Source organism: Sporisorium graminicola, chromosome SGRAM_14 (genome assembly GCF_005498985.1).
Source record: "Sporisorium graminicola strain CBS 10092 chromosome SGRAM_14, whole genome shotgun sequence".
In the NCBI taxonomy this organism is placed as follows: domain Eukaryota; kingdom Fungi; phylum Basidiomycota; class Ustilaginomycetes; order Ustilaginales; family Ustilaginaceae; genus Sporisorium; species Sporisorium graminicola.
This window is the reverse complement of record NC_043724.1, coordinates 309,002-321,250: the sequence shown is the minus strand read 5'-3', so window position 1 is coordinate 321,250 and position 12,249 is coordinate 309,002. Positions and strand designations below refer to the sequence as shown.

At 56.5% G+C, this 12,249-nt stretch overlaps 4 protein-coding genes across 4 annotated transcripts; 3 read left to right on the top strand and 1 right to left on the bottom strand.

Annotated features, from left to right (window-relative positions):
- Nucleotides 1–4: 4 nt before the first annotated feature.
- EX895_002360 (uncharacterized protein) lies at nucleotides 5–1,000 on the bottom strand (the record flags this gene model as incomplete). The annotated part of the gene is made up of 1 exon (XM_029882959.1): nucleotides 5–1,000. The coding sequence occupies one exon, from the start codon at nucleotides 998–1,000 to the stop codon at nucleotides 5–7; it is 996 nt and encodes a 331-aa protein (XP_029740714.1).
- Nucleotides 1,001–1,271: 271 nt separating this feature from the next.
- EX895_002359 (uncharacterized protein) lies at nucleotides 1,272–4,457 on the top strand (the record flags this gene model as incomplete). Its single annotated transcript, XM_029882958.1, has 1 exon — nucleotides 1,272–4,457. The coding sequence occupies one exon, from the start codon at nucleotides 1,272–1,274 to the stop codon at nucleotides 4,455–4,457; it is 3,186 nt and encodes a 1,061-aa protein (XP_029740713.1).
- A 336-nt stretch (nucleotides 4,458–4,793) lies between these two features.
- On the top strand, nucleotides 4,794–6,959 carry EX895_002358 (uncharacterized protein; the record flags this gene model as incomplete). The annotated part of the gene is made up of 2 exons (XM_029882957.1): nucleotides 4,794–5,359; nucleotides 5,441–6,959. The coding sequence occupies 2 exons, from the start codon at nucleotides 4,794–4,796 to the stop codon at nucleotides 6,957–6,959; spliced, it is 2,085 nt and encodes a 694-aa protein (XP_029740712.1).
- A 997-nt stretch (nucleotides 6,960–7,956) lies between these two features.
- Nucleotides 7,957–12,231, top strand: EX895_002357 (uncharacterized protein; the record flags this gene model as incomplete). The annotated part of the gene is made up of 1 exon (XM_029882956.1): nucleotides 7,957–12,231. One exon carries the CDS (start codon nucleotides 7,957–7,959, stop codon nucleotides 12,229–12,231), a length of 4,275 nt encoding a protein of 1,424 aa, XP_029740711.1.
- Nucleotides 12,232–12,249: the final 18 nt, after the last annotated feature.

Here is a 12,249-nt window from a genome sequence, read left to right as displayed (position 1 = left end):
GGTATCACTCCTTGCAACCATAGACGTCTCGCGCGACTTGGAGAAACTTGCTCGCGGGGGTAGCATAGCTAGCAGCATAATCGCGCTCCAAAGGATGCAAACGCTTGCCGATAATGACGAGACTGTGTAGCGGCTCGCCAAAAGCCTCTTTGGCGCGAGCTTCTGCCCTTGCGGCGCGTCGCTTGTCAAGCTCAGCTTCGCTAGCAAGCTCGTCTGCATCGTCTTCTGCTTCTGCGGCCTGAGCTTGCTCTGGAGATGGATTCGCCATGTCCAAGAGCTCCTGCAACGTACCGGAAACGATCCGCTCTTCGTCTGACCCCATTCTGCAGAGGGCGATGGCGAGTGTACGATCTGGGTGGAGGTAGTTGACCTTGTGAGATTGTGCTGCCGAGATGACTTGGGAAATGAGCTGAGGGATGAGCATGTAGCGAGGGTCCTGATAGCGGAGGATACCTCTGCTCATGTCTTCTGCGCTCTGTTCGCGTACCTTGATGTCGGAGAGTGCGAGGGTGTGGAGGCCAATGTTGAGATTCTCGCCGATGCGCTCAAGCCAGCTATCTGGCTTCCAATCCTCGGTCCAGAAGGGTACGCTCACAGTCTGGCCAAAATTGTAGCCTGCCAAGCCGCTCGAGCCAATGGCGGTCATGATGCTGGCATTGTGAATGATCTTGACCGGGATGGGAGGTGAGCTTTGCTTCGCTCGCAAGATGAGGTCGGTGTGTGTTGTTGCTGATAGGGGATCGCCGACGACGAGGAAGGCTACGTTGGCGGTGGCAGCATTCTCGAGGATGGATTCGGCTTCCAATTCGACGGTCTCGCGGTGTGCCAGAATGACAGGTTTCTGGTAGAGCTTCTCGAGTCGCTCTTTGAAGCCTGGTACCATGAGGATGCTGGTGTAGCTTTCCAGATAGACCCGCTCGGACGACTTGACGGCCTCGAAGCCCTTGAGCGTGATATCGTGCTCATCGGCAAGGCCGAGGCCGATGACGAAGAGAACCATGTCGGGACGTTGTTCCTGTGTATATGAAGACGACGATGATGACGAAGAAGAAAAAGAAGAGGACAGGGTCTTTTGGTATTGCTTTGCATGTTCTGGAAGTTTGACTTTTCTTCTGTGGCCGAATTCCGATCAAGTTCATGTTGCTCGTGCGAGAAATTGGCAACAAAAGCACGGACCTCAACTTTCAACTATGTCTGAGCAACACTCACGGCTTCTCCTCCAACTTTCACCTCCCACAACCTCGATGTCAAGCGCACGGTGTAGATCAAAGATGAATGGCAAGCACCGCTGGACGTGTAGCGTGCTGTGCGCGTCACTCGTGCTCGTCGGAGCTTTGTTCGCTCAACAAGCCCAGGCCGTGCGAGAACACGACTTCAAAAAGTGCAAAGACTCGTCCTTCTGTCGCAGGATTCGAAGACAGTCAGACTACGTCGAACAATGGCAGCAGGATCACAACGAGCCCTTCGTCTCGCCCTACTTTGTGCCAGCGCAGGCGCCCAAATTTGTGCACAGCAATGCTAGCATCAATCTGCCCTTATCTTCCGCGCTCCATCCCGACATCCAGTTCGAACTTTCTCTCACCTTTTACAAGGACGGTACTGCTCGTGTCCGAGCCGATCAGGTTGGCGAGCGCTACGGTGGATGGAAGCGCTACGATGAGGCCTCCAAATGGGCCATCGAACAGATCCCCGAGTTGGCCTCAGCACCGTCTGACACCCGCATCGAGACCGACGACACCGGCTTCAGAGTAACTTACGGACCGCAGCTGTCTCGCTCGGTCAAGCTTTCCTACTCTCCGCTCAAGATCGAGGTCCTGCGCGATGGACAGACTCAGTTGGTACTCAACGATCGAGGACTCTTGCACATGGAGCATTACCGAAAGAAGCCAGAGCCTTTCCCCACGGTCAAGCAGGAAGACGAGGAGGTATCAGAGCTCGTCTTCCAAAGGAACAAAAGGTCCATCCTCAGCTCCTCGTCTGCCGCTCAATATGGCGAGTCCCTTATCTCTCAGTGGGCAGGTTTCGAGCAGGAGGATCAGGGCGAATGGGAAGAGACTTGGGCTTCTCGTCGCGACAGCAAGCCGAAAGGGCCTGAAGCCTTGGCCCTCGATATCACCTTCCCCGGATACACGCATCTTTTTGGTCTGCCCGAGCATGCCTCACCACTTTCTCTGCGCTCCACCAGGACTCCTGTCGGGCGTACTGCTGTTCAGGACGATAAAGATCGCTTCAACGAGCCCTACCGACTCATGAACACCGACGTGTTTGAGTACGACTACAATTCGCCCATGAGCCTGTACGGCAGCGTGCCCGTTTTGCACGCGCAGAGCAAGGACCGCGCCGTCAGCATCTTCTGGCTCAACGGTGCAGAGACCTGGATAGACTTGCACAAGACCAACTCAGCCTCGTCCAAATCGTCCAACGTTGACTCGCATTCGCATTTCTTCTCTGAATCCGGCATTCTCGACCTCTTCATCTTCACCTCTGCCGATGCTCAGACCAACATGGCTCACTTTACCAAGATGGTCGGTCGCACCGTCCTGCCACAGTACTTTGCCATAGGCTACCACCAGTGTCGATGGAACTATCTCACCGACTCGGACGTCAAAGACGTCAGCCAACGATTCGACGACGAGGACATCCCCATGGACGTCATGTGGCTCGACATCGAATACAGCAAGGACCACATGTACGGCGTGTGGGATGAAAAGGCGTTCAAGGATCCCGAAGGCATGGTCAAGGCGCTCGACGACAAAGGTCGCAAGCTGGTTGTCATCATCGATCCCCATCTCAAGCGAACCCGCGATTATTGGCTATACTCCGAGGCGCAGGACAAAAAGCTGCTCGTCAAGGACTCGGACGGTAAAGGCGAATATGAAGGCTGGTGCTGGAGCGGGAGTGCCAGCTGGCTCGATATGTTTGAGCCCGCCAGCTGGCAGTGGTGGGCCGACCAGTTTTCGCTGGCAGGAAGCAAGCTCACGGGCAAGATCCGCGCAAACGCCCGCAACGTGTTTGTCTGGAACGACATGAACGAGCCCGCCATCTTCAATGGTCCGGAGGTTACTTCGCCCAAGGATGTCATCCACGCCGGCGGCTGGGAGCATCGAGATCTACACAACATCAACGGCGTGCTCTTCCATAACCAGACCGCACGCGGGCTTCGAGATCGCGAGCTTTCGGTGCCTGCGTCGTTGGGTGGTGGCAAGCCGCGTCGACCCTTCGTGCTCTCGCGCGCCTGGTGGGTGGGCACTCAAAAGTATGGCGCCATCTGGACCGGCGACAATTTGGGCACATGGGAGCATTTGGCAATCAGCGTGCCCATGATCCTGGCCAACAACATTGGCGGCATGAGCTTCTGCGGCGCGGACATTGGAGGCTTCTTTGGTAACCCGCCACCAGACATGCTCGTACGTTGGTACCAGGCTGGCATCTTTGAGCCCTTCTTCCGGGCTCACGCGCACATCGACACCAAGAGGCGAGAGCCGTACCTGTTGGAAGAGCCGCTTCGAAGCGCTGTGAGGGACCTGATCAAGCTGAGATACCAGATGCTCCCCATGTGGTACACTGCCTTCAAGGACAACGCGGTCACGGGCCTGCCCGTGCTGCGACCGCAGTACCTGATGTTCCCCAACGATCCCGAGGGATTCGACATTGACACGCAGTACTACATTGGCGACTCGGGCCTGTTGGTGCGTCCCGCGGTAGAAAAGGATGTCGACTCGGTTCAGGTGTACTTGGCTGAGGACCGTCCCTACTACAATTACTTTACGCACGAGGTGTATCAGGGCACGGAGCGTGGGCGTAGCGTGACCGTACCCGCGCCACTGACCGAGCAACTGCCGCTGCTGCTCCGCGGCGGCTCTATCCTTCCATTGCGAGAGCGAGCTAGGCGGGCTGCAGAACTGGGCCGTACGGATCCGTTCACGCTGATCATCGCCCTGGACAAGCAAGAGCGTACAGCTCAGAGCGGCTCGAAGGGCATACTTGCCGAGGGAAGCTTGTACTTGGATGACGGTCAGACATACGACTTCGAGGAAGGCCAGTTTGTATGGCGCCGGTTCGAATGGACCCGAGACAGCGCATCGGGAGCGCAGTCGTTGCGAAGCAAGGATGAGGCCGCCATCAAGATGGCGGACGCCCACTTGGTGTTGGGAGACAGCAAGCAATTGCTTCCATACCAAGAGCAAAACGAGTTTGCCGCGTCCATCCAAGGCGTACGCGTGTCCAAGCTGGTGGTGCTCGGCTTGGAAAAAGAGCCAAAGGCCGTCCGGGTCAACGGACAGCGCATCAACGGTCAAGAACAGACACATGCCATCGAGTGGACGTGGAAGAGCGGAGCCAGCTCGTCGAGCAAGGGCAATGCTTTCGGATTGGGCTCCAACACGGCATCGGAACTTGTCATCAAAGACCCTGCGGTGGCCATCATCTCGGACTGGACCATTGACTTTGAGTTCTAGCTCATTAACTCAGCAGCTTCTCTTAAAGATTCATTTATGGTCAGATCCGGGAACGATGTGTTCGAGCAAAGATCGACTAACTCAAAACACCATTTCAGAAGCTTGTGGTAACGTTTTATGTGTTGTCTCGGACAGTGTTCACTTGAGTTATGTTCTCGCGGTGTTCCGAGATTCGCGTCGGCGCGTTTCGCGTAGATGAGTGGAGGAAAGGGCGCTGAGTGTTGGTGTGCATGAAAGCCAATTTCAGAAACCGTGAGTCGTGGGTATAATATTCAATATGCTCTTCTCACTCACACACCAACATCCAATCGGCTTCGACAGCAACGGCACCTTCGAATGGCGCTGTCAGCATCATCAGATGCGACTGGCCACCATATTGAGGCTGGTCCCTCTCTGTTGATCGCTGTGCCTTCAGAGCCACTCTCCATCCGATACGCATGCCACTTGGAACAGCCTGAAGGCGCCTCGTGGTTTGCGAGCCCCGATAAAGCGACATCGACTTTGACTCGTCACAACGATAGATATGGCAGCTGCGCTCATCAGACACTTGCAGATAGTTACGCGGAGACGCTGTGGCTTGGAGAACATCACACTGGCCTCGCGCACTTCCTCAACTGCATCGACCGACTGAGATCTTCGCATGACGTGGACGATGTTCTGCTGGGCCTGTGCCAACTGATCAGATCCAATAGCACCATCACACGGAGACATCGAGACTTGGCTCATAGACTGCTGCCTGATCTCGACAGTCATGACAACCTGCCTGCAACGGCCATGCTCGAGCTGCCAGAATATGAAATCGCGCTCGCTCAGCGTGTTGCAGGCTTATCTGCTTCGGGCCTCAGATCGACAGGTCTGGACTCGTTGCGCGAGCGCTGGATATCCTCCATGGAAAGCCGAGAGTAAGTACCGTAAGCTGCATGCCAAGGCTCGATTGGAGCGCGAAGACTGATGCACCTCCACACTCTTTGCCCGCTCGACAGGATTCAACTGCAGATTCTGATCACCATGTGCCTGTTGCATATCGTCTCGCAGGATCCCAGAGCTTTGGAGACCGCTCGCGCTCGCATTCGCGGAGACAGCTTTTCTGTGCCCTTAACAGGCACTCTGGCGAATTCCCAGGTGGCTACTACTGCTGACCCGGAAAGCGAACAGCCTCGCAAACGATCACGAAAGCTTGAAAAAGCAAAACGATGGAGAGGCACCCGTCCACACTCCGGTTCGAGCGATGCCTTCGCGTGGAACCAGCAAGTTCGAAAGCGCTTTGCAACCGACTCGTCACATGACGACATCGACAACGGAGAGGCCGAGGTGCTTGAAATGGAAGGCGAAGAGGTGCTCGCGGTAGACCACCTGAGCAAGAGGCTGGAAGCGCTTGTGGACATTCTGTGTCTCAGGCAAGTTGCGGCCGGTGTTGGTTCAGAGATCGCCGACCTGCTCTCAGACTTCGGCGCAGAGACAATCGAGCCTGATAAGCAAGGTCAATCAGCACCCAAAGCCAAGGGAACATTGTTTGGCTCGTCGTTGCGCAAGCTGGTCGAGGAGGACGATATGGACGACGCGCAATGGCTGTGCTCGAGAGTGGTGGAACCGCATTTCGAAGCGAGTCTGCCTCGACAATGCTCGTTGTTCAGAAGCAAGTGCTTCGTGTCCCTCCAATCGCGAACACCCGCGCGGCCGACAGCCAAGAGTGCGCGCACTACCACCTCGGCTGGCTCACCACCCATGCGAGCTGCCAAGAGGAGCGCAAGTGTAGCGACGGCGGCAGCAGCACCAACAGCAGCGGCAACAGGCGTCGGCAACGTATCGATTGGGGGTGCAGGGTTGTCAGATGTGCTCGAAAAGGAGCAGGCTGGTAGAAGGGTCAAGCGAAATATTTTGGCGGAACGATCGAGTATGCTGGGACGAGGTCGAGAAGTGGACATGGGCCGGAGATTATCTCGCAGCGTCAGTGCAACTTCTGGGCCAGGGCATGAAGTGCGAGCTCCGACGGGCGTCTTCTCGAGGAGCACCACCAATGCTGCGTCCACCCCACCCACTGGCGTGATCAACGCAAATGCTCTCAAACTAGGGAGCAGCCTGGAGAAAGGCCACAAGATTGGGCGATACGCAGCGCAAGGGGGGGAGAATGTGGCAAGCAGCCAGCAGATGCACTCGCCTGCACTTGCTGCGATGGCTTCGTTTGCATCGCCTTTTACATCCTCAGCATCGTCGTTTTCAGGCCAGGGGTCGAAGCGGCTGCTGGTGATGTCGACACCACAGAAGCAAGCGGCGCACAAGGTACACAACATGGACCATCTGTCTCAGCTGAACAAGCCAAGGCTCGTGTTTCCTGGCAGCAGTCTGGTGATGGAGTCACCTACGCAAACGCAGGATGGATCGCAGCTGCTAGGAGCGAGATCACGGATCGCAGAGCGTTGCGCCTCGTTTGCAGGACGTAGCAGCTTTGCGCTCGATCGGTCGCCTTCACCTGTAGCCTTTCATTCTGACGCAGACGACTGATGCGTTTGCAGCAAAGCCAGCACAGCCAGCACAGCCAGCAGAAGCAACACTTTGCCTGTATTTAGACATCCGTCGAGCTGCCAAGAACGTTTCCTGAGCGAGACCCAAAAATGCACGTGATTGAAAATGGCCTAAACGCGTCAACGTGAAAAGCAAACGATTTTCAGACTTGGACGTCACCAAGCGAGGGTTGTAACATCTTGTCAGAAAGCGAACGCTCTTGGTTCGCAATGTCGAGCAGAGACGGACTGCGAGTGACGCCTTGGTGAAATCCAGCTTTGCTGTCAACCAATGTGATCTTAGAAAAGGAAGGAAGGAATGAAGGGAATTGTGTTTTTTCCCACGCTCAAGCATCGGGAAAGCCAAGACGGCTTCGGAGCGGGCATGCTGATCGAACAGAGTCTTCCCATCGTCCTATCCCGAGCTTCTGAAAAATTGTTGCGATGGGGAACAGCCGAATGTGTGGTGACGAGCAGGGTGTTAGCTTGTATTCAAATGAGCGCGGACCTCTCACGGACAAGTGCGTATTGCTCGCTGCTACTCCTGCCTTACATTCGTCCCCCGCACCGCGTCGTCAGGGCAAGGAAGAGATGCGGTTGACGGCGCAGGGTCGCATGCACAGCCCAACTCACCGCGCAGTGGAAAGCGTTCTTGTTGCATAGTACAGTACTGGGTGGGTTGCAGCTCTCGAATGAAAATAAAAACTAGATGTTCAACAAGACGGGAAGAGAGCTGTCAGAAATCACGACAACACTCAGCTACTCTGCCGCTGTCACACCTCCCACCTCCTCCTGTGAATTCACTTGGCTGCATCGGATCAGCGTCTGAGCTTCTCTGCCTCTTCCTCTTCCTTCATCATCGTCCCTGCCGATAGCCTCATCAATCTCCATACACCTACCCACGTACATCTATCACAAGGTCGCAATCTCCACACACCTCCTTCCTACCCACATCCTTCTCGAAGCTATCACGTCCAACTGGCTTTCACATCGTTGCAATGAGCGACCGCACTTCCCATGCTGGCTCGACCAGTGCCTTGACGGCTGCAACACCACCTTCCACCACAGCTGCCATCCTCGGCGCAAGCACAAATGGATGGTCGCCTCTCCGAACCGCAAAGCGAGGCTCCACTGTGACATACTCACAGTCATCCCCCGAGCATACCAACGAAGATCATCCTTCCCTTCATAGCCCAAAGAAACAGACACAGAACTTCAAGTCGCTGCGCAACCACGGCCTCGTCTCAAACAGCATTTTCAAACAGATCGATGGTGGAAGCCAGCCGAGCTCTCTCACCAACTCACCACGTGGCTCCCCTTCGCGCAAACCACCCACATCTCCATCATTCGGACTCGGTATCGGCATCTCTAGCTCTACCCAGACTACTCAACACACTTTAAAATCCAATCTCTCGGATGCTGATGATGACGCTGAGAACAGCAATCCATTCAACCTCTACGCCACGGTCCCATCAGCAAAAGGTCCACAACGTAAACTGCCTCGCAAGAGCTTGGGTAGGCTCCACGAGTCCAACTACGTCAGCAACTCGGTCTTCCGCCAGCAACATGGAGAATCAGATGAACTCTCCTCTCCCTCTTCTCCACTCACTCCTTCTCGCGCAGCGGTCCAGCAGGCACCCCAGAGCAGTCCTGCTTCTGCCTCAAGGGGCCTCCTCGTCTCCAACCGACTGCACGGTCCACGTTTCATGAATGACTCTCCGCAAGGCTCTATCATCGACTCGGGTCTCAGATCCGAGCTGTCTAGTCCCCTACGCAATGAGCGCAGAAAGACTGTCACTTTCGACGAAATTCTCGACGTACAGGAGTTCGACAAGGAGAGCAGCTTCGACGCTGAAAGCCTTCGCGATACCGAAGACCACGAGCACGGACAAGCAGATACCGACTTCTGGACGCAGCAGGGTGTTGCCACCGCTTCCGAAGCGCCAATGCGTCAGCTTCAAGTGGTCAACGGCGACGATGCACATGCTTCATCCGACGAGGCCGCCGAAGTGATTTCAGCAGAGTCGGAACCCGATCTCTCACACGATAGCAACGATACTTCCTCCATCGAAGGCCCCCCCAGTCCCACCGCTGGCGATGGCAGCCTTGAGCTTCAGGATTTGTCCCTCCAGCGCACTCTCGCAGCTCAACGTTCTTGCACTGACGAGCAGGGCTTCCCTTCCGAGCGAGAAAACAGCTTTGCTCGTCTATCGGCTGCGGATCGCGTCGACAGCATGATGGATGAACTGCTCCGCGACGATATTCTGAGCAACCCTAGCGTGCGTTCTCGAGAGACTTCAGCAGGCGAACAAGAGGCTCCAGAGCCGCTGTCAGGTCGAGTCGAGACCACCGCCAACCCTCCACGTCTGGAACAAGCAGCGCTGCCGCAACTTCCAGCCTGGTCCCCCCTCAGTCTGGACGTCGATGTCGCTGCTCCTCTGCTCGGTGATTCGGGTCGCAGTCGCACAGAGCCGCAGATCGCTCAAACGTTGGTTCCCATCCCCCCACCCACCACCCGCAACGGATCTGTTCGTGGCCGACCACACATTTCGCGTGATGCCATCCTTCAGCGTGTCGCCAGGGAGAAGCTCAACCAGGAACAAGCAAAGTCGGAGCATGTGGAGCTCGATAACCAGACGCAGTCACCAGTAGACCAGCAGTCGACTACTGTGGACTCAAACGCAGTCAAGCGCAGCGTCATCCAGCAAAGGCGCATGCCGCGTGGTAGCGAGCCTGGTCCCTCCACGGTTTCAGCCGAAGACGCACCGCCAACGCAAGACAAATTTGCGACAGCAGCTCGCCCCAGTGCCCCGCTTCATCAGATACCCACCAAACTATTTGCTACCGAGACCAAGCCCATCCCGTCTCCGAGCCCCGTCAGAGAACTCGAGAAGCTCGAGAGTGCTCTCGACCTGCTGGGCATGGAACTCAAGATGACGGCAGACCTCGACCCTCAAAGCGCAAACAACAATGCTAAAGCAAGTGCACCTCCCCTGCTCGACTCATTCGGCACCGAGAGCGGCGACACCACCTTCACCAACATGCTCGAAGTTTCCACTCCTCAAGCTGACCCTGCGAGTACCGCTTCCGCACATCTGACCCCAGCCCAACACGCCGATCAAATCATCGCTCGACGCCGCAGCAAAAACGGCAAAGGCCGTCGCAAAAGAAGCATGAGCACCAGCGACGCACGTCCCATCTTCACGGCCGCCGTAGCTGATGCTGTCGTCGACACTGACAATACCAGCACGTCGACCACGTCCGAATCGAGCGGCGAATCTCTAGACGAGCAGGTTGAGCTTCCCACGCGTCAGAGCATCAGCGCCGACCTCGCAAAGAGCAAGGCAATGCTCGATGTGAGCCTCCAGCGAGCCATCGATGGTGGTTTCCAGACAAATATGGAGAAGGAGCTCACTCGGATCTACCAAAAGGGCGATTCCAATTACAATGTTAACGACCGTGGAGCCTTCAAGGGCATCGACGACAAGGTCACGCACACGGCAGCCGCGGGTGATGTCGATAGCGGAAAAGCCTGGAAGAAGCTGCGTAGGCCCAGTGATATCAACGAATACAAAAAGGAGATGCGCGAGATTCGTGAAGGCTCCAACGCTCGCAAGGCTGCGGGCAAAGTATTCGTCATGGTGGATTCGTTCACCCCAACCGACCTTCCTGTGCCCTCACGCCCGACCTCGTTCCACTGCATCCTCGACAATGGCCTCCACATGGTCAAGACGGCTACCGTGCCACTTCGGGCTGGACGCAACGTTGTCAGCAGGATTGCACAAGAATTCGAGCTTATCCAACACAGGAACCTCGAATTCAGCTTGACGCTCGTGGTGCAGCGCGACGCCCATCTCATGGAGCCGCAGCGTCCTTCGTCGCCTACACGACGCGAGCACGGCAGTCCCACGCTGAAAAGCTTCAGTCGCTTCTTCAGTAGCCCCAAGAAGCAAGCAGCAAAGCGAGAGCAGCAAGAGCGTGAAGCAGCCGCAGAGCTTGCCGCTCAGGCCTCGCGAGCTGAACCGATGCTGGCGTACATCAACCGCGAGGGCGCCTTTGGTCGCACCGGCGTCATCTTTGAGCGTGTGGCCAGCCAATGCTATGCACGATGCATGGTGCTCGATCTTCCTGTACACGGTGTTTCGAACCCGACCGGGAGCATTTCGGGCCCTTCGAGCATCGCATCGCGCTCGCACGTCTCGATGCTGTCGCAAGACTTCCGTCAGAACCTGAGCAAAGTGCGAGGAACGCTCCGTCTCAAGCTATTCTACCTACCGCCTCTGCCGAGTATCTCTCGCGACAACCTCCCGGACAATCTAGGCGATTGCATTCGCGGGATGCAAAATGCTGCTTGGCACAGGTCCGAGCCGTGGCAGACGGGCACTTTGACCCAGCTGGGCGGTGATTGCGCCAGCTGGCGTCGTCGTCCGGTACAGGCGCAAGGACAACACCTGATCTGCTTTAATTCAGTCACGAAGAAGCCCACAGTGAAGATCGACCTTTCGAAGGCGGTCTGTGTCGAAGAATTGGGCAACCACGTCAATGCAGGCTCGATGATCTTCCCTTCAGGTGCAAGTCAGGCATTGGGCAGGTCGAGGACCATGGCATCGTATGCGACGACGGCAACGCTGGCGGAGGAAGAGGACGCCGATGCCAACTACCACGTCGACAGGTCGTTCCGCATCACGTTTGCCGACGGCGAGCGCATCTCTTTCTTTGCCGACACTGAAGCCGAAAAGTCGAAGTGGGTCAAGGTGATCTCGGACGTCATCGAAAGCGAGGTGCCCCCCAATCCGCTGTGGGCTCAGGCAATCTTGGAGGAAATCAGTTCCCGAGCATCGAGCAACAACGACAACGTCAATGCCACCCGCAAGCCAAGCCAGCAGTTCCTGCAATCTCGCAAGGCCGTTCCGACTGTTCCCGAAGAGGACCCTTCGACTCCACCATCGGTACCGGCGGTCAGCGCTGGTTCGGCCGGATCTCGATCTACAGCTCCCACTCTCGACCAAGCTAGCCGTATCTCAAACATGTCCAACACGTCTCAGAGCACCACACCATCGCGATTGCCCGTGAGAGCGCCTCACAACTTTGCCGTTTCGACACCAACGCCAGAGCGAGGCTCTGTACGTGGATCACCTCTGGCGCCCAGGCCCGCTTCGATGATTCGAACTCCCGTCCACGACGGATCGAATCGGGCCGCTTTCGATCGTCTGAAGCGAGCTGGTCATGCACGTGCGCAGACCGACGATCTCACGCCTCTTCGACGTCGTTGACGTTATTTCAGCATATCC